Genomic DNA, 26,311 nt, shown 5'->3' with positions numbered 1-26,311 from the left:
GATGCTGCTAAAATAACAACTATCATTTCCAATACAGTTGTTACCCCTACTAAAAATAAATTTTAAAAAATACAAATCTTTATTTTAGTGCCTGACAATCTACAGTAATCAGGAAACCTTCAAAGAGATTATTTCACGCTACTGTGTAAAAATTCTTCCACTATGTAGGATGTCATATCTGGGAGACACAGGCATGTATAGGAAGCAGGGAGAAGACAAAGAGTCTAGTATTTATTTTATTTAGTTAGTTTTCATAAGTTACTCTCAGAATACTTTTACTTATTTTAAGGCAGCCACACCATGGAAGGAGGACTAATGCCAAGGAATCGTGACTGCAAGCCACTCAGAAGAAATTTGACATCCATAAGAGCCCTGCTGCCCATAATGAAGTGTCACCTTTTTTCACCTTAAGCTAAAACGCTGTTTCTCACAAAAACTAAAAGCAGATCCATTAAATATATAAAATATTTAAACATAAACTCACTCTCTGTACTCAACAACAGCAATTCAGCTAGCTGCAATCAGAAAAACAAAGCTTAATAGGAAAGGTGGCTGAAAAGCAAAAAAAAAAAAAATCATTCTGATGTTAAAACAAAATTTTCTCAAGTTCTAAATAAACAGAAATATTTACAATTTCAGTTTTAAGATTCTGGATAAATTACATAAGAAATGGGAACTTCCCAGAAGGAATTTCAGTAACAAATACATGGAGATAAGACAAAAGAGAGGGTGGACAGAGAACTGGTGAAAACTATCCAGGTTGAAAAACTAGTGACAGCACTTGGCTGGCCCAGAATCCAGTTTTTGACCTTTCAGTTCAGCATCCAATTCATGACCTTCCCCCATACATCACATGATTTATGATTATGACTTATCATGGTTGTACCTCTGCTGCTTTACAAACTTTCCCCATTTTAATTATCCATTAATTGAAACTGACTGACAATACTAATTGTTTAAAGTAAATGTTTCTCTTTCCAATGACACTGAACTAAAACAATTAGAAAATAATGACCAAAACCAATTCTTTTGTAGAAAACTCATTTCTGACAACTTTAGAAAGCTTTGCCTTGAGGCTTAAACCCTACAGAGCCAGTTTCCAAAGTTTCTCCAGTTTCCAATTTTGTCTGTGCAAAGAAGCCCACGTAGCACAGGCTGCACTTAAGTACACAAATAAAAACAGCATTTAGCAAATAAAACTGCTAAACATAAATGCAATTTTTATTTAAAAAATTATCTTTATTTATGTGTTGATTAATGCATGATGAAAAAGAAGTGCATTTTGGTCTCTGGGTTTTTTCCCTTCTTTGCACACAGCTGCATGGCTGTGTTTCATAAAAGCATATTATTCTAAATTCTAAAATCCCCAACTTAAGAACAAAAAGCAGTGCTGCACTCCTTCCCCAGGTCTATCAGGACGTTTCTCCAGCAGTTCCCTTTCAGCTCATGCAACCTCCCTATCCTCATAGTTAACACAAAGTTAGCAGCAGTAATTCAGCATCGTACAACCACCAGGCAGATTAAAAGGAGACAGGCATTTCTTGCTGCATTCAGCCTGCCTGATTCCATGGCATTAACTGAAAAGGTTAGAGGTGTGGCCTTCTGGCTCACCTAAGACCTGAATTAGCCTTTTGACACCAGCTCTCCCCTCCTCTATCTCCAGCAGCTGCAGACAAAATCCGGGGTGACTGGGCTGCTGCCGCCGCCGCAGCCGGTCAGGCGGGACGGATCCAACGCCTGCGAGCTACCTCAGCCTCCAGACTCCAGTGCACGTACAGCTCTGTCTTTGCTAAATTAATGCTGCAGCTTTTCTTAATAATTGTCTTCAGAGTCATTGCCATTTAGAGGAACATTTTCAAAAGCACGCCAGGCTGGCTGAATATGCAGCGAGCGTTCAGCCCTTCTGAAAATGCTGCCCTTGGAGAACATCCTCTTCAAAGGACTGGGGCTAGGCCATGTTCCTGGTGTTACTGACTTCAAGTGAAAAACCTGCTTTGTGGGGTATTGCCAAATATTTACATAGTTGCATGTAAATTCATAACACAGCGCAACACAACAGAAGAAAAAAAAAAGAGTAAAAAATACATTTCTTGTCTCAAAATGCTTGTACAGTCAACTCGCAATTATTCAGGGTATCAAAGGGATAAAATATGCAAAGAATATCCATACTAAGCTCCTGAAAGATAATCTAGTTAGTATATTTACTTAGGGAAAAGAAAATTTAGGCATAGAATGAAAATGTAAATATTAATTTAAAAGTTGTGAGAGACATGAGGTTAATCTTCAACCTGAATGATGTGGCCGTGTATAAATAACAGTTGGCTGTATTCAAACAACAAGAAGTCTCCAAACAAGAAACAGAGACCCCGTCCCCTGAACAGTAAATTGAACAAGTGCTCGTGAGGGAAAACAAGAGAGGTTGCTAGGAGAAGCAAGGTCTATGAAAGAACTTAAAAGAAGAGCAGGGCTGGCAGATGAGAATGGGAGAGAGGCACCAGGAAAGGAGCAAAGCTCAAGCTGCAAGGGGAAAAGAAACCAGAATAAACTGTAAAATCGCTGCAGAAAACACAAGCAGGCATGAAACTGCAGTCCAAATATCTGCACAGAATGACCATTTGATAATAAAATAGGCTTAAAAAAAAGCAGCTGGGAAGGAGGACATTGATAGTGAAGATTTAAGTAAATGTAAAGGAGTTCAGTTCTCTCTCGTGTGTACAAAGGCTATAAAGGTTATGACTCTTGTACCAGCAGTGAAAGAAAAGTTCACAAGAACTCAGAGGTGCAGATTTGGAAGAACTATTCTGAGATGACACTCCAGTATTCAGCACAGCAGCAATGCACACGTTTGGAAACGTGAAGCAGCTGGTTCAGAGAGAAGGAGCAGAGGAAAATCACTGCCTGCTCAGAGATGGCAAAGGAAAACCAGCACTGTCATGAGCCTGACACTCTGCCTTTTCAGAAAACTCCAAATGGAAGAGTTTTGAAAGATGTAAAGAAATTAAAAAAGAAAAATATCCCTGCCCTAAGTAGTTTGATTCTAGTCCATTACCACCCCCTTCCCTGGGCTGCCATTTGTGCAGTAACGTGGCAAACCAGCCGAAGGAACTGCCTGAAAAAAATATTCTTTCTTTTCTTTTTTTTTGCCTGTTTTCAGCTGGATTAACTCCCCAGTTCTCATGTAACTGCACAAACACCTGGGCTGATAGAAGGCAGGGGATGGACTGGGGGAGGACTGAGCAGGCAAGGGCAAAGCAAGATAACTTCTTTCTGAAGCCGCGCCAGCTCTCACTGGCTTAAAGCATTCATCAAAACTAGAGCTCGAGACAATCTCTCAGTCACCCATCCCACCTTCTCAAATTTCTCTTTAAAGTTTGCACAGTTTTCCCCAGCTTGCTCCAATACACAAAGACCTACCTTATCTGAAAGACAAACCTTAAAACAAATAAGGAACAAAAGCCTGCAAAGTAACTGCTTTATAGTAACCCAAAATCTTTCAAAACTGATTACAGTTGTTTTAAGTACATACACAGTTCCTTGTGTGAGACTTCATCACAGCACTGCTCTGGTTTTACCCACAGTAAACACTCAGTTATACTTTTTGAAAGAACTAGCATTACAGTGCTCAATTAAACCAGAATAAAACCAAATCTGTGGACAGAGAGTGTCCTACATTTCCCATGCCAGAAGCCAAGTATTACATCTTTGCTTTCATACCCATACTGAGGCTAATGCACTGGTATTAGCACTTGCTCCTCGGAGAATTATCTCAGCAGACCTTTTCTGGGGCGGGAGAGCGGCAGCTGCTGTCCCAGCACTGGGACACTGCAGAGTTTGCACAGAAACTCAGATGCTGCCTTCCTGCCTGTATCAGTGGAGTTGATTTACCCATGCATAGCCATTATCTAATATCACACACGTACAACACTGTCATTCGTTTAGCAAAAAAATTGTGACACTAGAGCCTTTGTTTTAAGGGAAAATAGGGCTTCAAAAGGAATGAATTGCATCCCTGCCCTTCTGAGGCAGCTGACTCCTTAATGGCCTTTGGTGGGAAGTACAACAATTGGATGTGTTAAATTTCCCACTCTCAAAGGCCTTTAAGAGAGTCATCTCAGCACATGTCACCTAACACCATGACAGAACAAACCCTTCTGTATCAGATGCCTGGGGGCACCTGCAGGAACCTATTTCATTACCTGGACTGCACCAAAGGGAGCCTTGTATTCTGAAAGGGGGCACTACAGGAATACCTTTGCCCCTGATGGTCTATTCCTGCTGATCAGAAAACCTCACCCAGGCAGGCAGGAGAGCTCTCTGCATTCCCACCCTGCCTCACACCCACAGCACTCCACTGGAAAAAGAGCAGGTGTAATGGCTCCGTGGATGCGTCTGGCTCTCTCCCGGGGAATGGACGGAGCAACGCTTCCACAGATGCTACCAAACTGTTAATTACTACTCTTGTAGTAATCAAAGCAAGTTTGTTTAAAAGCATTACAGTAACTCACAGTAGCTTCCCCAATCACCTGTGTTTGTTACAGAACATAAACGCAGCACGGAGCTGAAAACTGGCCTCTCAGGAGTAGTTTATCAGCCCTGCTTGGAAGTCAGGATGACACGCCACTTTCACACTGGCTGAACTCCTCAAAGCAGTCTGGTTTAGATATTTTTAATAAAATTAATAGGAAAACATGGAGCTACACTGATGTGCTGCATAGGTGAATTAAAAAATCCTCAACCCATGCTTTCACCTTGAGAAATGCCTGCACTAAATATAAAAAAGATTCCGACGTTCGTTGAAGCAGAAACCTACATAAGCCATAACAGCACAGAGGTATACTAAATTTGGGGTTCATACTGAATTTGGGTTTTATTAAATAAAGTTATATTATCTAAACTGGGCTTGCTTTATGGTTCATAAATAGCAGCTTATCCCAAATGAGTTACTAATAAAGCATTTTACCAAATTATAGAATAAGGCATCTTGCACTTTAAAGTACCACTGGCAGAGTGTTCAAAGGAGGTTTATTTGGCAATATGGAAGTAGAAAACTCACATTACCCCCTTGGACAGTTACCCAGGTATCTTGGGATATGAACAGACTGAATTTACCAACCTGTGGACAAGATGCAACATACAAACATGTCTTCACTTCTACTTCCCAGCAATGCACAAGGGAGATATTGCCTTTAGCTGTCATTGGCAGGGTGAGAAGATACTTGCTTAAAAAGAACTAAAAAAAAAAAAAACCAAACAGAAAAAGAACTGCAATAGCTTTTCTAACTTTCAAAATAACAAACACTAATTTTAAACACCTTTCAGGGCAAGGGACGTTTCATCGTACCTTAAAACTAATACAATTCTCAACACGACACATTCCCCGTCAAGGACATAATATACTGGATTTTAAAGTTAAAACAAATTTATGTCTTAAAAAGTGGTCTCTAGAACCAGATTAAATTTGGTCCTTGAACAAGCCTAAAAAAAACAGGTGGAGGGAGGAGCTTGCATTGCACAGAAGAAAGACAACAAATCTGAAGCTTTAAAGGCAGCTAACTTTTCAGACAGTTCAATTACGAGAATAAATCTTTGAGATGATCTATTAAGCAGGGAAAATACAGTCACAGGCATTTGATACACTTTGTATTTCATCTACACAAAAGGATGGGAAACAAATGATTCCCTTTGGGAATCTGTTTTTCCCAAGAAACTGAAAGGCATAGCCCAGAGGGACTCTCAGCTGTGCCTCAGGACACTGGATTTCTGTTTCCATTTTTGCCACTGCCCGACAAAAAACATTCCATCCTTTATCATGTTTTTATAATGAAGACAACAGTTTCCCCTTCCTTAGTAAAATGCTCTGAAATATTCTGATTATCTTACTGTTATAACACACATTTTGACTCTGAGGTTCCCAAGTGTCTCCAAAAGATCAGAGAAACAATCTTCCAAATGTATTTCAGCTCTAATATCCCAGTAGACAACTTAACTTTATGGTCAACAATTATTTTTCAGACCATCTCCCCGCCTTTGAAAGACCCAAGCTACATCCTGTCTAAATGCAACATCCTGTTCTAACTAGTGAGTTTATGATATGCAAATCAACATAGAAATTTGTCCCCCTGTGCAAAACATGCAAAAAGAGCTTAAGAGCTGAGAGACATCCTCAGCTCCTTATAGTAAAAAGAGATCCAAGAGATATCACAGACTTAGCCCTTCCTTTCAAGCATGACAGTCCTAATGTTCATGCCTCTATCACATATAGCTAGGCTCCTCCTATAAGAACTTTAAAATCCTTTATTCAGGTTAATACTTAATTACATTTTGCACCAATTTGCTCTAAAATCACTTTGTAAATACACATATCAATTCTCATTGTTAAAAAAAGATAAAGCAAGTGTCAAGTCCTTTGTTACAGGTTACTCATCTTTATGAAAGGATCCTTAAGGAATAAAAGAAAAACCCTTTACTGGGGCAAGGTGTGTGGGGAAAGAGGGTAGGAAGGGGCCAGAATACACATACCAATATCCTATTGAAAACTCAGGTATTCAGTAAGCAATCTGGTGCAATTCACTTGTCACAGATACTGCAATTCTGTTGGCATTACTGACAATATTTATTTTACTTAGGTAGGAACTCACAAAGCATTCCAAAACAATGCTGCACAGCATCAGTCAGTGAACAAACTGAAACTAATTTACTTGCAAATGGCATTTCTCACGTTCTTAAAAGTTAACAACTTTCATTAGATGGCTTTAATCAAGATGGAAAATGTGGTATTTTCCTGAAGTGTCATTTTAAACTTTTATCCCTGTATTATCTCCTTTTGAATGCCGTAGCAATGGCAAGCACTTATCTCACGTCTCTCTTACAGCACAGAGACTTCTCTGTCATTATCAGTTTTTAAGAAGCTGTAAACTTATCTCAGCTGCTGGAATTCTTCATGAGAGAAAGCAAAAAACAAGCCAGTAATGATGTACATATCATCTGCCTCTGGGAAAATAAAAACTGCCAGTGATATGCTGGGAAAGATCTCCTTAGACGCCTTTCACACAGCCTTGCAGTAGTTTTATTGTAACCTAGCAGTGTAATTGCAAATAACATTCTCCAGTATGCTGACGGCAAGCTCCTAAAATACAGCTCTGTTCTGAACAACAACTGAGAATGCTATTGTGAGTCTCATGTTTACAGCTGCTCACTGATTGTGTCATATTTGCAAAGCTTTCAAGAAAAATGATAACTTTTTTCCCACCGCTGAGATTTATACATTCAGCCTAGAATTTTGCCTAACAAGTTCAAGGCAATACCAGAGCCAGTGAGCCTGCAGAACTCGCTCCTCTTCCCAATTTTAGCTTAAAATTGCAAGGGGTTTAGCCAATATACCTTGAAAAGTATATTCCAGGGCCTTAGCAAAATTAAACAGAAGAGTAATATGTAAAACAGGGCTGCTACATTATGGGAGGCAGCAGTAAGAGGTATAGATCCACATGGGACACAAACATATCAACATTGGATAAAGAAGTCGTTTTGCTTCCCTTCTGTGCCTCAGTTTCTCCAGTCAGAAGAGGAGGATTGCAATACTGACCTGCTCCATAAAATGCCATAAATTCTACACCTCCATCACCAGGAGACTGAGCTGGGAGGAAGCAAATTGGAGTTACAGTCCTGCTGCCACAACTGTTTACATATCAAGTCAATAGAATCATATATAATAAACATACTAGTAAGAAAGGAAACACACAGGAATATCCTTAGAGGAAGAAACTGAACTAGGCATACACCCTCTCTAAGCCTGGCCATTCACCTACAAAAGCTTCCACTTGTTTGCCTTTCTCCTGGCCCCACAGCTCTTGCTTTTCAGACTGCACAGCAACAGCTTCAAAAGGAGAACAGGCAGGATCTTGCCCTGACTACCCTCTCGGCTTTTAACTCCCCTCATGGAAGCGAATCTGGGGTCTGTGCAAGTCAGGAAGAGCGTTTAGTCACCGCTCCTTTAAAAAAACCCTGAAATTAAATCAATGAGCACCTGTCGTGTTGCCCATTACAAAGACAGATCGCTCTGGACTCTGGGCAAAGAGAAATTCTTCATCCAGAGCACAAGCCAAAAAAACTGCCCTGTGGACTGACAGTTCAGCTGCACCCTTGTGCAAAGTGGCATCCCAACCAACACCAGCTCACTGGCACTGCAGTGGATGCTGCTCATCTTGACTTCAGCAAAGCTGAATGCATGGTTTGCCACCGTGCTCTTAAAGCCAAGTTGTTGAGACATCATGGCCTGGCTTGCTGGCCTAGAAGACAAGCATAAAATTGGCTGGACTGCCAGGTTTGAAGGGCTGTGACTAATAGTACAAAGTCCAGCTAGCAGAGAGTAACTGCAGGTATCTCTCAGGGTCAGCACTGTCTCCATGAGCAGCGAGGCATTGAGGCAGAGGCTCCCTGGGCAGCTCTGCAGGTGGCACCAATCTGGGGGAGCAGTTCTGCGTCAGAAGGTGGGGCTGCCATTCTGAGGGATCTCAGAAGGTTGGAGAACCAGGCTAACATCTGTCTTTGAACTTCTTGAAAAGCCTCATGCACTTGACAGAGAACAGGCTGGGACTGACCAGGCAAGGAACAGCTTTTGCACAAAGGAGGTGGAGGTCCCCATGGAAAAGGGTGTATGTATCACGCCTTCGCTGGCTGCTGGATAGCTGGGGGACAGTGCTCTGCATTCTCTTTCCTCCCATCCTAGAACCTCTCAGTAGGAAGGACTGTTGTAGTGAAACACTCCTCTCAAGCTACATTTCTTTGAAGCTTCTTTTTGTGAAGCTGTCCTCATGTTCTGACCTCTCAGCCGACGGTCTTGGGTCCTGATTGTGCTCTCAACTTCTCCTGCTGAAACAGGAGAAATGTGACCAGTTCACAGCTCTGCTGGGAGAGCTGCCAACATGATCAGCAGAAACCAAGGACTGGAGCATTCTCTTGTTTCACCATTGAATGACTGTGAGAAACAGCCCAGACACTGAAGCCACCCATTCAAAGTCTGAGGAATGAGTACAGCAGCAGTCAATACTTGAGTTGCTTTCCTCTGCCACAGTAAAAGCTTAGAGTCTACGTGGATGATAATAAATATTAAGCTGAACATTGACAAAAATATTTTTCAACTGAAAAACTATAATCTGAATATGCGCTGGAAATAATTATTGGCAATGAACTGGGTCCTCCAGATGTGACAAGAATGCAGTGATTTGGGAGTCCCTCAGAGGGACTCTGCAGCACAGATGCAGTCCATCTGGTGCACTCTCTAGAAGACTGATCCTTTAAGGACCAGAAATTTTCAAACAGAGAAGAAAATTCAACCTGGATTCTGCAGAAGTTAACAGTACTCAGGTGGGAAAACCAAACTTTCAACTCCAGACAAGAAGAGAATAGAATGTTCTCTGATTCCAGGTACCAAGTGAGAAGCAGCAGCTGAAAACTCCCGATGTCTCTTTAAAAGAAGACTTCTTCAGTAATGACTAAAAATTATTTTACATTTCTTTCCTCATTTCCCTGGAGGTCAGGGATGGTCTAGTGGCAATTTCAATGGCAAATTTCAAAAGAAATGGTCTCAATTCAGACGGCCCAGCTCTTTCGTCCAACAGCAAAAGTCACAGAAAAGCATCTATAATCTCCCAGCCTTTGGAGCTGAACAGGCAGAACTTCATTACTCTGAAGCCATGGATTCATTAGGGAAGAGAAAAAAGTGTATTTTTAATGCAACTAGAAGGGGGCAAAAGCCTCGGAAAGTGAGGACACATTGGTGCTTTCTCAGAAACAAGCAGGTTCAGGTAACCTCTCAAATTTTCTGCAGTCTGACTTGAAACACCAGCTCATTGTTTGTCCCAGAGTAGTGCCACACATTACACTACCTGAAATGACAATAACAACTTTGTTTCCCCTTGGAAACTGCAAGGCCACTACAAGAACAATGAAAAGTTAAAAGGAGCAATTGCAGAAGGAAAAATACTGTAAAACAGATAAATTGAGAATTCTTCCTGACAATAAGACAGAGGCAATGTTTGGGGTTCTGTTTTTTATTTAATAAAGGCTTTCCCATTTCTGTTAGTACTAACAGAATGTCATGTTGCTGAATATGCAGTTTTACTGCATATAAAAACCTGCAGTTTTCATATTAAAAAGATCACAGCCTATTGTAAGTTACACACTATTTTTTGTTCACACTAAAACGCTTTTATTTTCAGTCTATATATTTTCCCTCTTTCAAAATTTGCTTTCTGTCATGACATATGACAACTTAAAATATATTGTTCACTATTCCTCCTTGCTTACCAATACAAAAGGAATCTGAAGAGCATTCCAATTTCTACTCCCTGTCAAGGCATAAGCCAAGACTTTATTTTTGGCAGACAAGCTGCTCCTTCATTGAAGAAATAGCTATATATCTCCATTTAAAAATACTGATTAGCAAATCTCATAGCACTTTACCAACACATGCAGTCAAAACATCACTGAGACTACTGTGTTTCTCTCAAACTGGAAGGATGTTGAAAACTTAAATGATTCGCTTACAGCTGATCTAAAGATGAGAGCTCCGCAATTTATGTTTTATTGTCAAATGTTTAAAGGATTAAATCTAAATAAAATACACAATACACAGGCTTCAAAGCACACGTTATCTTCAACATCTTAATTCCAATTAGCAAGTCAAAATAAAGAAGACATGGGGAACATCTGGCTTCAAAAGCAAAGCTCGGGAAGAAATCAAGATTTTGGTTGTTTTGGGTCTCATTTAAGGCTGCTATTTTCCCAGACTGCTGAAACTGGATAAGATGGAAAGATTATTCTCTCTCTCAAAGAGGGTAAAATAGCAGACATACCACCATGTGATTGAGTATTACATCATTCATACTTACAACAATACTGAGCCAGTCTGGCAGTTAAACTTAAAAGACATTTTCTTTTGCCTTCGAGGAAGGACACGGACTTGCTGTAAAGGCAGACTAACAGGGAAAAGGTTAGAAAAGGCTCAGCTCACAATTTTACTTGGCATGGGATTACAAAATGCTAAAAATCTCTCATTGAAAAGCATTTCCAGTTTGAGGTTTGTGTACGAACACTACGTCATGCAAACAAAATCCCAGTGAGAAACATCTAAAGAAAATAAGAGAGCTCTTCAGATGTACTTTCACCAGAATTTAAAAGGCTTATACTTTATTAGGATGTGAGAAATCACTATCAAGACCACTTTCAAGATACGAGGCCAGGCCAGGTGTGAGAATAAATCCTGATTTTACAAAACAAAATTTGATGGGTAATATTGTTTCTCTGATATACCTTCACTTTGTTCTTATGACATCAAAAACTGCAAGACAGAAAAAGCTGCATAAGACTTAATATGATGAACATGGACACAATTTGTGAAGACCTCAAGCTAAAATATTTGCAGATAGCAAGCACAGAAGGGCTTATAGGTCTCAACGCACTGGCTTTTGTTCACCCTATTTTGCATTACTGATCTTAATTAATCTAATAATATGAATTTGTGTTCTAAGGCAGCGTTCTTACTGCATTAAAATTCAAATACACAATCTTCTACTTTAATGAAGGAGAGCATTTAATTTTCTAATTGACTTCTAAAGTATTAAAATGCATAAAATATTAGTGATGGCTACAACCAGGAATATTTTTAGTGATTGGATCAAAAACATCAACCATAATTCATCATCTTTGCTATCAGGATTTATTTAAACAAAGCATCAGGTAACGTTTTTTGTCTTTTCTTTCTTCTTTTTTTTCTTTTCTTAAGAGGGGGGTGGGGATGCAGGGAAGGAAGGGGAAGCGGCTCCTCCACATCCCAGAGCATATCCCGCATATCCTCTGACAAAAGCAAGAATGTGCTACACAATGACCGGCTGTACCACACTGGTTTTTATTTAGCTGGTGTTAGCAACATATTAGCTCCCATCAGCCCAAAACACCACCCAGTTATAATGCTGGTTTTGCTGACATAAGCCCCAAAATTCAGATGCACAGATAAACCTCTGTATTAAGCAGAGAGCCAACCTAATTATTTCCTCTTTCAAACAAGCTTTAAGAAGATTGTTAAATATTTATTTTCACAAGCATGCAAGGATTGCTGAAGGTCAAAGACATGAGAGGTGTGATCCCTTCCTTATCATCCCTCCTTTGTATTTATTTCCCTGGAAGGAGGCCTCTCTGCCATCACATTTCCCTCCTCTCATCCATCACCCAGAACTCATCCTGATGTTGTTCCCATCGTTATCCCCCATGTCTCTGCCACCACGTTTCAAGCATCACCCCCTCTCAGTGCTGCCACTGAGGGCTGTCCCTCATATTTTTAATCTGGTATTACTGATGCTTTTGTAGCTCTCCAGTTCCCTGCTTCTGGTTCTTGTTTCACCTTTGCCATGAGAATGTCTCATCACTTCAGACACCCCAAACTGCAACCTAATGACTAAGAGGACGGACCATGCAATTAATTTCATTAATTATTATTTTTATGCATGCAATAACAGACCACTATTGCATTCATTAGAAATCTGGCTCAGATGCCTCTGCTGTAAGTCCTTCTGGGTTACACAAGGCCCGACATGGTGATGGAGCACAGGGTTGCCAAACAATAAACACTTCTCCTTGAATTACCCATCATGTAATTCAAGCCCACAGCAACAAAGGCTTCAGTGGATCCAATCCAGAAGCCTACAGAGTAAGGCCTGTCCCTTCATTTCAAAGGGTTAGGGTGATACCTGTTTTTGTCCCAACACAGGAAGGTATAATGGGCAAGGGCCAAGGATCTCCAGAATTATAACAGTGTAGGTGTAGCAGTTCTATTGACTGCAAACCCCAGGGTTTCCAGCAGTCATAGAATATCCTGAGTTTGAAGGGACCCACGAGGATCACTGAAGTCCAACGTCTGGTCCTGCACAGGACACCCCAAGAGTCACACCATGTGCCTGAGAGCACTGTCCAAACACTTCTTGAACTCTGTCAGGCTTGGTGCTGTGACCACTTCCCTGTTCCAGTGCCCAACCACCCTCTGGGTGAAGAACCTTTCCCTACCATTCAACCTAAACCTCCCCTGACACAAGTTCAGGCCATTCCCTCAGGTCCTGTCACTGGTCACCACAGAGAAGAGATCAGTGCCTGCCCCTCCTCTTCCCCTCACGAGGAAGTTGTAACTGCAATGAGGTCTCCCCTCAGTCTCCTCCAGGCTGAACAGACCAAGTGCCCTCAGCCGCTCCTCATATGATTTCCCCTCAATGTCCTTCACCATCCTCATTGCCCTCCTTTGGACACTCTCTAAGTGCTTTATATCTTTTTTATATTGTGGCACCCAAAACTGCACACTCAAGGTGAGGCCATACCAGTGCAGAGCAGAGCAGTCATACCCATCGATGTGCTTGAGAAAGAATTGTCCAGAGACTTGAAACACTCTGCTCTGCAAAGCAATGAAGTATTTCTGCAGACAGACTTCAGAAGAGGATTATTTTGACCTTTACTGTTCAAAATTTCCCTTTAATGAGGAAAAACAAAGCTATCGAAACCAGCCAAAATCTGTAATCTTGCTAGGCCATCTTGTGACCTTGTCCCCCTCTCTATCTCTGCAGATGCTTTGTTTAATGCTGCATTATGGAAAAGCTGACAGTCTGAGCCACCTGCTGGGTACCAACATCCTGAAAGGAAAAAGTTGGTCACCCCTCTACACAAAAGCTGGGGAGAATTTCGTCAGCGAATTCAATGGGGCATGATCAGGTCTCCCCTTCCCAGCACCAGAGGTCAAGTTCTATTTTATCCTGAGTTAGTAACAAGTGAACAGAAAAGCAGATTTTCAGAGTGTGCAGTTCTTAAACAAAACATTAGCCTGAACACACACACATACACACAAAATTACAGTCCTCCTGCTTCTTTTGGATGATATATTTAGAAATCCTATTAGCTGGAGAGATCAACATTCTTATCTGAATTTCCAGGATGCTGTAACATGCGAAATTAGAGCAGCTCTCTTAAGTGGGTCAATTATCACTACTGCACTTACAGCAGCTTTTCCCCTCCCTCCCTGCAGCATCCATAATGGGCATTTAGCACAAGGATTTAAACAGTCAGATGTTGAGTTGACACACACCACAATGTAAAGTTCCCTTCCCCTTTTGTATTTTCAGAATCTTAAAGGAACAAAGAAAATCACCCAAGTACAGAATCTCCACATTAAAATTACAGTTTCCCAGTGGAAAGCTTCGATGACTTCCAGAGCAGGGCACCCTGCAGGATAATACCAGTCAGCAATCACACTCACTGTTTTCCTGCCACATCTGAGTCATGCACAATGAAGGTTTATGGCTTCCCCCCCCTCATCCCCCCCCACGCAAGGGACAAGAGGAGACCCTGACAGCCACTAACCATCTCCCCAGCCCTGTCCCCCAGGGTGCAGGGCCACACAACCAGTTTGAAATGCTTCAGGCTATTTTCTACTCCGGAGAGAATTCTCTTTAGAAGACACTGCAAACCACCAGACACAAGTGGAACCACTCAAGTACTCCAGCACCACTTCAGGTACTACAAAGACATCCAGAGCAGACTGAGATATGGCACAGGACCTGGGGAAACACAGGCTCTTCTGCAATACAGCTGGAGGCCAGGTGAGACACCTGGGAGTGACACAGCCCCGGGTCCTCCTGCCTCGCCCATCCATGAGCACGGGGCAGCAGCCAGGAGCAGCAGCCAGGAGCAGCCCTGGCACTGAGGGGATGCAGCAGGGAAGAGAACGGAGCCACGCAACGGAGCAAACAACGTCAACAAGCACATGGAAAGGAAAATTTACTTTCCCACCAACTGGAAACACAAAACACCTCATTCTCTCAGCACCACACTTGCTTTATACATATCTCTTTTTAGGGAAAAAATGTGTAAGGCATTATTGAGAGGGAAAGATATGATTCTCCCTCACTCCATGGAAAGGGAGACTGGATATGCAGGCTTTAGGTCATGAGCCCTGCTGTTGAAATCCAGCAGTCCCAGCCCTGGCTGGAGGAGGGGGTGGTGGGGAGAAATTAAGGTGCAGAAATTTAATTTCTATTGCTGTCCCTGGCTGCCCTCTTCCCTGCATCTCCAGTATTTTCTCCTGTGGTACCAAATAGGAATGATCACACAAGCCAAGCATTACCAAACACCTAACTCTTTGGAAATCGATGCAAATAACATGGGGCAACAACAGCCACACCCTATTTAAGGCAGCAATTTTTTATTAAGAGATTGAAACTCTTCCAGCTAAAATCTATCCACTCAAAAACACAGCAATTTTAAAACTTCATTTTGAAATTAAGTGGACAAGGCTTTTCCAAGACTTCAAGTCCAAGCAAATGCTTCATCAGGAAGCATTTTTTTACCAAGAGTGTGGTCAAACACTGGAACAGGTTTCCTCAAGAGATGGTTGATGCCCCCAGCCTGTCAGTGTCTAAGAAGCATTTGGACACTGCCCTTAACAACATGCTGTAACTTTTGGTCATTCCTGAATTGGTCAAGCAGTTGGACTGGATGATTGTTGTAGGTCCCTCCCAACTGAATATATTCTGTTCAACTTTGTATGAAGTAAGATCTTGGCATCCTTTACCTCACACCGAAACAAAATTATTGAAATGGAGTAACTTGCCTTACAAAACATTATATGTATTTTAACTACACAATTCAAAATCCATTTTTATTCTCTTATCTCCTTGTCACACTCAACATATTTTCAATGCAACAGTAGTTAATAAAAAAAAAGTAAAAGGTCAGCTACTAAAGAGAAAGTCCTTAACCAAAGAGAAATAGAAGATGGTTTTATTAACCTCCCTAGCCACAGCTCTGAAATTTTCTTGATTAAAGCCTCATTTCAAAAGTTAACTTTTTAATCAGTAACACTAGGCCTGCTGGCTCCAGGAAGTTTTAGTGGAGGTCAAAAGATTGCTGGAGATCTAATTTTTCATTTCTAATAAAAAAGGAAGTCTTGCCCTTTTCCTTGCAAAGACAGACCTTGAAGTGTTAGTAGAGAAACAAAGAATGTATCCACCAAAGGTTCTCATGGCAAGGCTATACAAAGCTTCCCAGGACAGCATGGCAGCCAACAGAGCTTCCTAATGCTCGAGAGGGAATTAGCTGAACTTCTCCTGCAAAGACCAACATGGCAGAAAAGCTCAGTAGCTGCTGCCTAACCAAGGATTAAAGAGACCAGTTCCTTATTCCATCACAGATTTTCTGGGTAACTCTGAATGTGTCACTTAGCCTCAGTCCTGCACCTGGAAATGAAGATAAATACTCTCAGCTTCCCTTACTGTGACATGAAAATAAACACATTAAACCAGGAGACTTTCAAATAGCTTGGCAATAAAGTACAAGTACTGCAGACAGATAGGAAATAACAAAGTGCTGCCCCATTCAGATGCCCTTTTTTTTTTCCAAAACCTTCTTGCCTGCTGGGATCCGGCAATGCCTTCATGATCTTCCCTCAAACAAAAGGGAGGTTCACAGGGCAGAGGAAGCCAGGGAAGAAAAGGGCCTTTTACTTTCCCACCCAGAGCAAGTTTACATCTGAAAGACTTCCAGGCACCAAACGTTCTCCTGACAGCCTTCTGCTCCCAACGCCCATATTTAAGGTTATTTTTCTTAGACGTTTAGAAGAAATGTTCTTTCGCAAGCAGCTCAGAAGAGGAGCCTCACTTGGCTGCCTTGGCCTGACCCTGGGAGGATCCCACCTCTGTCCTTCGACTCCTCAGAAAGCCACTGAAGACCATCTGAGTCACTCAGACTCAGGAGGCTGCACAGCCCCAGGTGGAGGGAAGGGCTCAGCAAGCCCCTCCAGCACTGAGACTGATGAGCTTTACTGGAGGGAGGGGGGGAAACCTGCCCTGAATTTACCTCCAGAGGCAAACAGAGGGATATTTATATAGGATAGATGGTGAAGGAACATTGCAGGGACTCTTCTCATGTGGAAAAGGTTTTATTTACTGTGCTCTAACAAATTTGGTTTACAACTAAAGGTGCATTTTTCAGAGAGCTTCAAAGAAAAATAATAAATAAATAAAAAAGGTGCATGTGTGTGGAATGAAAGACATTTACCATGTAAAATGCTGCTATAAAAGACCCCAGGTGGTAATGCTGGAAAATATTACACGGAATAGTGGACAGTTGTACAGTTTTTCTAACAGTTGTGTATAGTAAAAGGATTACAAACAGAATGAAATGTTCCTTGATTAAAACAAACTGATATCCCACCTGGAAAATCCTGGCCAGGCTCTCATTGTTCCTGAGTGACCCTGGGGCAGCCACAGGTTACAGCTGAGCCCATAAGTCACTCAAACACCCTGCCTGGCTCTTCCCACGTTCTCTCTCTCGGGAACGGCGGGACCAGCTAAAGAGCCCTTTGTTTCCATTCAAACATATGTAGGTGTGGAAAAGATGTTCAAAACATTAAAGAGAAACAACTGAGGACTGTTACTATTCCAAGAAACAAATTAAAATCCAGAGTCTGAGATGCCGGGAGCGCTGGCAGTGCCAGAGGAAGTCAGACATCACTGGAAATGCTCAGCACTGCTCAGTCCCTGCGAGGGGGACAACAGGTTCAACAGGTTCCATCAAACCTGAGGATTTTAAAAATCACTCCCTCAGATGTGTTTTTTTTTCATTATATCTTTACTTCTGACACTGACAATATAGACATTTTCTAGAAAGGGAATAATAAATCAAAATTTTTATAGGTAACTCATCAAAATGATGGAACACCTCCCCAGTTCACCTAATGGTTTGTAAGCCGTTCTCCCTCGAAACCATTAACACTGACAAGTAATATAAGAAGGCAAATGAAAAGCTATGCCAAAGTTGCTGCACTGTGGGGTTTTGTGTCACATAAACTAATAAAAACCATAAACTGATATAAATCAATTCACATCTCAAATAATAGATATAAAACTTTCTAACGGTCTGTAAATAAAAGGCGCACTTTGGACAAACCAACTTTTATGGTCTCTTTAAGTTCCAGAACCACTTTTTCAGATCAAAAAAATTTGCATTACCAGAATATTTTGCATTTTTGCATTAATTAAATAACGCATAAGAACCAAGGAGAACATAATGTTTTCCTATTTCAGGCTGAGGTTTATTCAGGCATAATTCATACTGCACCAGTAGACTTGGCTACAATATTCCTCACATTTTCACAGAGGCCGGCTGGCGACATGCACATTATGAAAAAAAAGAAGAATAAGCAGATCATCACGTCAGATAAATACATTCCACTCCCTCCAACTGAACTTGCAGACACAATTAAATTCTGTTTTCCCTCTGGAAATGCTTCCCACTCCTTTGGTTCTGCCACAAGAATACAACGTCTCCTGCCACTTTGGTCCCTGACTACATCCCACTGCACCTCCCCAGGCCACATACATTCTTTGCTCCCTCTACCATACTGGTTTTTAAGAAACATGATGTCTTCTATTTCAGAGACTAATTTGTTTCCAGGTTACAACTCTTGCCTCTCTGACTCCCAAGCCACTCTGTCAATTTATCTGGGCCACCCAAAGCCTGTGAGCTGTCTCTGAGCTCTGAGGATGCTGCTGCCCTTTGCCATTTCTTCCATGTTACCTCTTTCCTCTAAAATACATTTTCCAATCTTCAGCCTTTAACCTCCTTTTCTAAATTTCTCACAAATTTCTTCATTAGAGTTCTAGAACAAACACAATGACAAGGAATACTTTAAACTCAGGAAACCTACTGAGCAGTGCATATAAATCTTCAACTGTTACAAATACTGCACATCCTTGGTACAGTGTTATACAGTGCATTGCTCCTCTTTTCAAGCCCTCTTTGGAAGTTCCTCCACAAGACCAAAACCAATGGCAAGTTCATCACCCTGAACAAGCATCTTCATTCTTGTAAAAGCACTTTGTCACGTGCCTGTCCTCTACACCTGCTCTGGGTCCCTCTGCCCCAAAGGCCCTGGGGTCACCCCTGCCTCCTGTAGCATGTCTTTACTGACAGAATTAAGCTGGGACCAAATATAACACACTGATAATGATCATCATAGTTAATCTACGGAGCCTTGAATGTATTTTAATCTCAAAGGTCAGCAACGTGAATCTGTAGCCCTCAGGTTTTCAAGTTTCTCATGAAAGGATAAGATACCAGAAAAAGGAACTTATATTTCAATGTTCAAGAGTCTGTAACTTATTTGGGGGTTGTTTTTCAAACTACACTGGACTTTAAATACTGATAGAAAACAAAACAAAAAATCCCAAACCCGCAGCTGAACAGAGGCAGAGGTTGAATCAACTCCCTCTCCCAAAGGGACATGGTTAAATTCTTAATATCAGCTACAAAATTAAGTTTATCTAATGGATTTTTTTTTTTTAAAAAAGTAAACACTAAAAAAATTGAACCATATGGTCATGCACTTGAACTTCTTGATTCCCAGGCAGCACAGTAACCATGCAAGTGAGGGTAGAGTACTTTGTGATACTCATATAGAAAGACAGAGCTTATCTTTGCAGTCTTATTTGTACTTTACTCCTAGTATTTCAAGTGAAGTATCACACAGGATATTACCTCCGTTTAACAAAGAAACCTGGGAAATTAATTTAGGTATTTATGAAGTGTCAACCAGACAGTACATCTTGCATATAACTTAGATACATGCTGAAATACTTAAAAGAAGGATAAAAACCAACCAAATAGTTTTTGTTTTGTTTGCTAGAAACGTCAGCCACACTTGCTGCACAGATGGCTGTGCATTACAGGGTACCTATCTGCCTCTTACAGCCTGCACTGCTTCAAATGCTGTTTTATCACTAGCAGTGGGCAGAAATGGATTTGCATATTATGGCTGGGCTATCGTTCAGTAATATCAAATGACAACTGTAAATAAATTACTTTAAAAATGTGACATGGGCATAAAAAAAAATAAATCAGAACGTGAAAGGGACCTTAAAGATCATCTCATTCCAACCCCCCTGCCATGGGCAGGGACGCCTTCCATTAGACCAGGCTGCTCAAAGCCCCATCCAGCCTGGCCTTGAACACTTCCAGGGATGAGGCATCCACAGCTTCTCTGGGCAACCTGTGCCAGTGCCTCACCACTCTCACAGTAAAGAATTTCTTCCTAATACCTAATCTAAACCTATCCTCTTTCAGGTAGTTCTCTGAAAAACGTATTACCAAAATATTTGCAATACTTTAAAATCGACACTGTCTTTATGGTAATGATGGAGTGGTACTGTTCAAAACTCACAGAGACTTTACATCAGGAAAGACCAGGGTAACAGGCAAACCTTCGTTTTAATTCCATTATTCCAGCAAAACCGTATTTTTTTAAACACCCAAATGCAATGGCCACAACACTATCAGAAAGCACCAATTACAGAATACTGAACACAGTTTTTGAAACAACCAAAAAATCATCTCAGTCTTAAAAGGAAAGCTAAGCTGTCCAACTGCAAAACTGTAGAATGAGAGCAGCAATCTAGAAAAAGCATCAAATCAAACAGAATACTGATGATATGCACATACTGCTTTAAAGTAGAAAATAACTAAAATAACATAGAATCGTAGAATATTTTTCAGAGAATATTTATCACAGAATGATAAAATGATAGAATGGTTTGGGTTCAAAGGGACCTTAGAGATCATCTCATTCTAAATCCTCTGCCATGGGCAGGGACACTTTCCACTAGACCTGGTCACCCAGAGCCACATCCAACAGAAGTAATTGTTTGCTACTAAATCCTGAATTCCAGGAACTGAAACACAACATAAAAGAAATAAAAATATATAAAACAAATTAATTTGGATGGTCATCAGTATTTAAAGCTTATATGGATTTTAATGAAGTTCTCCAGGACAAAAATAGGGATGGCAGAGTAAGGAGTACTCAGTTGCAAATCTGCCCTGTGTGCAGTTCCACTTTCAGCCACTGATTTCCTGTATGATCTTTGAGCAAATTTCAGAATTTATCAGACATCTCTCAAACAGAAGTGATACCTCTAAGTCCTTCCTTTAAGTATTAAAAGAAGGAAATCCAAATATGTTGATGGAAAACCCACTGAAACTCTATTCTGTTCTTTGATGTTGGCACTGCAGGATGTTTGGGGTTAACTGCCATTTGGTTTTAAAAGAAAAACAAAATAAACAAAAAAATAGTCCACAAATAATAATTCCAAGCAAAGCACAGGGAAAGTGCAATTTTATACTTGAAGAAAATGTTGGAAAAGAAGAAATTTAGAGTTATTGAAAGGAGTCAGAGTGACATTTATAGCATTAAATACAAAGTATTGTACATTTAGAAAGGGAACAAACGTACTTGAACCACAGGAAACACTCCCATTCACTTCATTGTACAAAACCAGCAGTGATCAAGTTAGCTCTTAAACACTTACCTCTTCACATTTTGAAACAAGGTCCAACTGAGATAGCTGACTTGCTAAAATAATGTCCTTTATGTTTTATAAATGTGAAAGGATACGAGGAGTTCCTTCTGTCCTACACACCAGGTAGAGACACGCAGCAATTACGTGGGTCATCTTCCTCCCCCGGGTTAGGTGTTTACTCACAGCCATCTTGAAAAAATTAAAGGCAGTATCCAGACAGTGCTGATTGAGTTGAAGCTGGTTTCCCAGGTGGTGAATCTGACGTTTCCCTAGAAAAATTAACAAGGAAAAGAAAAGCTTAACAACCGCGCAGTTAATGTGCTTTTGGGTTGGAGTCTCTTGGTGGTTCGTTTTGTTTTTTTTTTTTTTTTTTAAAAAAAAAACCCAAGGGGAGGTTTTTGGATTCCATCTCTGTGTGAAATACAATGAGCTCCCAAGTTTCAGGAACTATTCAGCCTCAGCTCCTCAAGACAAAACCAAAAAAAAAAAGCCTTGTTTTGGACTGCTAGACTTGAAACACATGCAGTCAATGAGCCCTGGAAAACTAAGCCACAAACATCAATCCCAGAGAGGATCCAAACCATAGCCAAGACTTCTCAGACAAAAGATTATGACCCCCTCCCTTAACATCATTTGACAATTAGCACTTGTTTGGCTGTAGCAATGAACTTCCAAAAGCCAGAGGTCCCAGCATGTTTGACACTGACGTGCAAATAGAGAAGATGCTTTGCTGCAGCTCTCCAAGAAGTGATGGAGTTTGCTGTTCCTCTGACCACAACCCAAGCCCACAAGGAAAGGAGCTCTGTTTCCACAAGGAAAGGTTGCCCGTGATCCCCATTGATGGGGGGCACTTCCTCCCTCCGAACACTTTTGCACCCCAGCCTTCATTTAAGGTTTGGCTGCCAGACTACTTCGATTAGTTTGTGGCTTCGGGAGAACAAATGTGCCTTCACCCTTAAATAAAACAATAAAAAGAAAAAAGTGTGTTTTGGATGATTCATGGCAGGAAGTGGTCCAGCTGCTGGGACAGATGCGGGAAGCAAGGTCCAGCTCCAGCTTCGGGAAGAGTGTGCCGAAAAGACAGCTTAAGAAAAAGATGGGGGAAGTCATGAGGAAAACAGAGCACTCAAGTTCCTCAGCATACGGGGTCAGACAGCACATCAAGAAAAATCCTTTAATTTAATGTGCCGGGCAGATGTTTCTGCACGTGTATTCACAGGAAACACTCATCTGTTCCCTTCAGAGATGTCATGAGCAGCTCTGCGGAAGGGGGCACGATGCCTGCTGTGCCCTCAGCCACCACCGCTCACAGAAAGCGATGGCAGCCACAGGATGCTTACCAGAACACCACCAGCCCCAGCACAGACCACACATCTTAATTTCATGCAAATCCCTACATCTTCATCACTAATAACACGGTAAAAATGCTCCACCTCCAAACAACCTCTTGCCAAAGATGCGGCTTCAACGCGGCTTTAATAAGAAGTGACTCCAGCCAGGCAGCCGGGGTCAGCAGGATTCCGGCCAAACAGGAGCTGCCACAAAGGAACAGCTTCTCCTTCCTGCACACGTGGAAATCAGCACACTCACCACTGAGATCTCTTTTAAGGCACGTTGGTCAACCAGGTGTAACATATTTGTATGAAGAAGTAAGAGCAGAGGAAGGATATACCACTCTCCAAGGGAGGTGTGGGCACAATAAGCTACTCAAGAGTAATCCAAAGCCCATTAGGTGAATAGTTTTTCCATTGCCATCAGCAGGCTCTGGACTGGCACTCACCAGCCTCAAATACAAATACTACACCTTCTTAAAACTAAGATACTAACCAGCACCTGCCCTCCCCTGAATTTTATTTCATTTCTCAACCTGTATGCTGTTTCTTCTGTCCCTAAGAAAGAATCAGTTTGTGCTCATTTGGGTGAAAAAATTGCACTTGAGTACTAAATAAAAACTCATTTTGCAGTGGCAGCAAAGCAGCTTCCCTGATCAACCACTTCCCAAAGAAGTCCACCCCAGAGGTCAGCATGCATCAGGGAGGCTATGGAAAATCACCTCTTCTCATCATCTGAGCTATTTTACCTGGTTTTATCCTATTATCCTCTTATTGTATTTTATCTGGTTGTATTTTGCTATGCATGGCTGCTGAGATGGAGATGCCAAGAACAGCCATCTGTAGATTTGTGGCACTACATGCAGATGTACAACCATTCAAAAAAATAAACAGACATGCCTATGTGTCTCGCTCTCAGCCATAGAGAGATCCAGATTGGAATCTCTGGAGCAGCCAGTACACAGCATTCCCTTCAAGTAAGATGGTCTAATTCAGTGTACCAAAAATCACAAAGGCAGATGATAACGAGAAACAATTTCAGCAGTTTCAAGTGTTGTCCAAATTTTGCATTTAAGTAAAGCTTTTGAAAAAACATAAATAGAAGAGTGTCTCCTACGCCAAGGAAGAGTCACACGCACTCCTGAATGCTTCTTGGGCTAAAGATGGAACCGGGATGCAAGACCCACCTGGTTCCACAAGGACCAGACTGGCACAGGCCACCAAACAAGAAGAGACATGAGGAAGCTTCCCAGGCCACCAGCACAGCAGCAGCTGATGTGGCTCTTGGTGCACACGAGAGAACAGCCCAATGAGCTGGAGATGCAGAGTAAGAACAGGACAAGCATCCACGAGCTTTCTTCCCCAGCATTCCCCTGGCCCATTCGCATTACCAGGTAATCCCTCTCCCAGAACACTGCTCTCATTCAGGGCTCCACCTCAAAGGGCACTTCAGAAACAAAGAGCATACCATAAGAGGAAAAAAGGGAAGATACTTGAAATTCATATCTTTCATAAGCTATTTTCACCACTGAGTTGGTCCCATCCCCAAGCTACCATTAATATTCTGAGTATTTAGCCTTTTCTTAATTTCAGATGTTGAAATATAATTAATAATTAATTCATCATAATTCATCCTAAGTAAACAGTATGCTTGTTTGAGTAATCTATGCATTTTTAGCTGAGCTCGTCATCCACCATCAATATTTTAAAATAGAATTACTTTAGGGGTGACCAGTCATTGTCTACTGACAAAAGAGATCTAAGAGCACAGAAGGGTACTTGTCCACTTAGGAAATGCTACTTCTTACAATGTTTTACTCAACCCTCAGCAGACCAGTGAAGGCTTTAATTCTCTGTGCTAGGACTCCCTCAAGCTGCTTTGTGGTATTATGTCAGTGATACAGTCCATGGAAAAAGAAGACAACTGTTACACTGGTGCTTATTCCCAAAATGAACAACTTCATACAGGACAAGAAGTATCCTAAAAATTATGTGCATCTTGATGACTAACTTGGTTCTGTCCTCATCTGTGAGTAGAGAGAAAGAAATGTACTGCTTACAGCATCATCTAAGATAAACATTTACATTCTGTAACCAGTCTCCTATTTACCAAAGAAAGATCAAAAGCTTTGTTGTTTTCCCATCACCACCTCCACCCCCCCGAATTTAACATGACACCGAAATTCTATTTTTCTGGTATCTTATGTAACACTGACAAAAAATAGCTGGAAAAGTTAGCATTAGCAATCGTGCCTCCAGATTTCTCCACAGAGAACACGAGATACCTTGCACTCCTACTAGTTCCCTCCCAGATTCAGGAAGCTACTTCACAGAGTCCAAGAAAAGGCAGGTATCAGCTAGATGGCTGTCACCCCAGTGCTGCAGAATGGCACCAAACCACTATAGACTGCCCTCATCCCAGTCAGGTGACACCCAAAAGTATGTAATTCTGTGACTTCCCACCTTTTCTGCCAATCTCACCAATCTGACATTTCCGGGTCTGAAAAACTCATCTCCATAGTATTTTCTTTAACTATAAGTACAGTGATTTAATCTGGTATCTGAAGGGCAGCTGTTCATACACAGAGGAACTGGGCTTATGAAAACAACTGATCAAAACAAATCTATCCAGTGCTCCAGTTACTGTTGACAAACATGAACAGAGACCAAATATTCATTCATACCGCCAGTCCTGAACATGAGAAGTCCTCGTAACTTCCAAAAACCTCGCTAAGCATTGGGATGCTGCTCCCCAGCACTGGGGTCAGTGCAGGGAGGAGCTGCCGAGCAGCTGCAAGCTCCAGGGCTGGGAAGATGAGCAATTCCCTCCAGCAGACCTACAGCACTGCATTATGTCGATGAGCCCTTGAACGTCCTCCCACTCCCACTGCTCCTCGCTAGCTGGGTGGCATTTCATAACCTTCCACTTGCTGTTTATCTCCCGACTGCCTCCAGCCTTTGCTCTGATGACCAGCGTGGCTCCAACCAGCCCCCACGGCCGGCTGATGCCCTCACTGCCAGTCTGACCATATGGTGCCAGTGAGCAGGGAGCCGGTCCAGCTCACTGCAAGGGTGCAACAAGCCTTATGATCCCATGATCTCAGCCAAAACAGCAGGAATATCCAGCATTACAATGCAATTTATTAGCAATCTGCTCCATTTGCTTTTCACCAGATTCCATCGCAGTGTTACAAACTGCAATGAACTTCTACTGCACAGAGAAGAACACACCTTTAAACCCTGCCATGCTTTGGGTTACAGAACACTCAGGAGCACAGCTTCCTGACTTCCTTATCCATTTCATCCAGTAGAACAGCTTTTAAAAAAGTTTGGATGTGACGCTGCTGTAAAACCTTGCAGCTACTCTCTCAGTACTAAAAAGGAATATCATCGTGTGGAACAGCCAGAACTAGGTATCGCATTTTTTTCCAAGCTGCTATGCAAAAGTACAACAAATAAGACAAAATATACAGGGATAAAACAAATCTCTTACTAGGTGCATCTTTTATTAGTAACTTGCAATATGAGTTGCCTCTTTTTGGGCCTTAAAGGTTTTTGACAGATCATGGGATTCTTTTTTTAAACCACAGGAAA

At 41.5% G+C, this 26,311-nt stretch overlaps 1 protein-coding gene across 3 annotated transcripts in view; it reads right to left on the bottom strand.

The window, feature by feature from the left end:
- The window catches only part of BRF1 (BRF1, RNA polymerase III transcription initiation factor 90 kDa subunit), a 176,963-nt gene that overhangs the window by 107,563 nt on the left and 43,089 nt on the right, over positions 1 to 26,311 (bottom strand). For all 3 annotated transcript variants that reach the window (XM_017807459.1, XM_017807460.1, XM_017807461.1), the window contains one exon: positions 21,482 to 21,655. In XM_017807459.1, coding sequence (XP_017662948.1) covers positions 21,482 to 21,575 — 94 coding nt within the window. In that variant the 5' untranslated portion in view covers positions 21,576 to 21,655. The remainder of the gene's footprint in view (positions 1 to 21,481; positions 21,656 to 26,311) is intronic.

The sequence above is a fragment of the Lepidothrix coronata genome, unplaced genomic scaffold (genome assembly GCF_001604755.1).
Source record: "Lepidothrix coronata isolate B3197 unplaced genomic scaffold, Lepidothrix_coronata-1.0 Scaffold19, whole genome shotgun sequence".
NCBI lineage: Eukaryota > Metazoa > Chordata > Aves > Passeriformes > Pipridae > Lepidothrix > Lepidothrix coronata.
The sequence above is the reverse complement of the archived record's forward strand: the minus strand, read 5'-3'. Positions and strand labels throughout refer to the sequence as shown.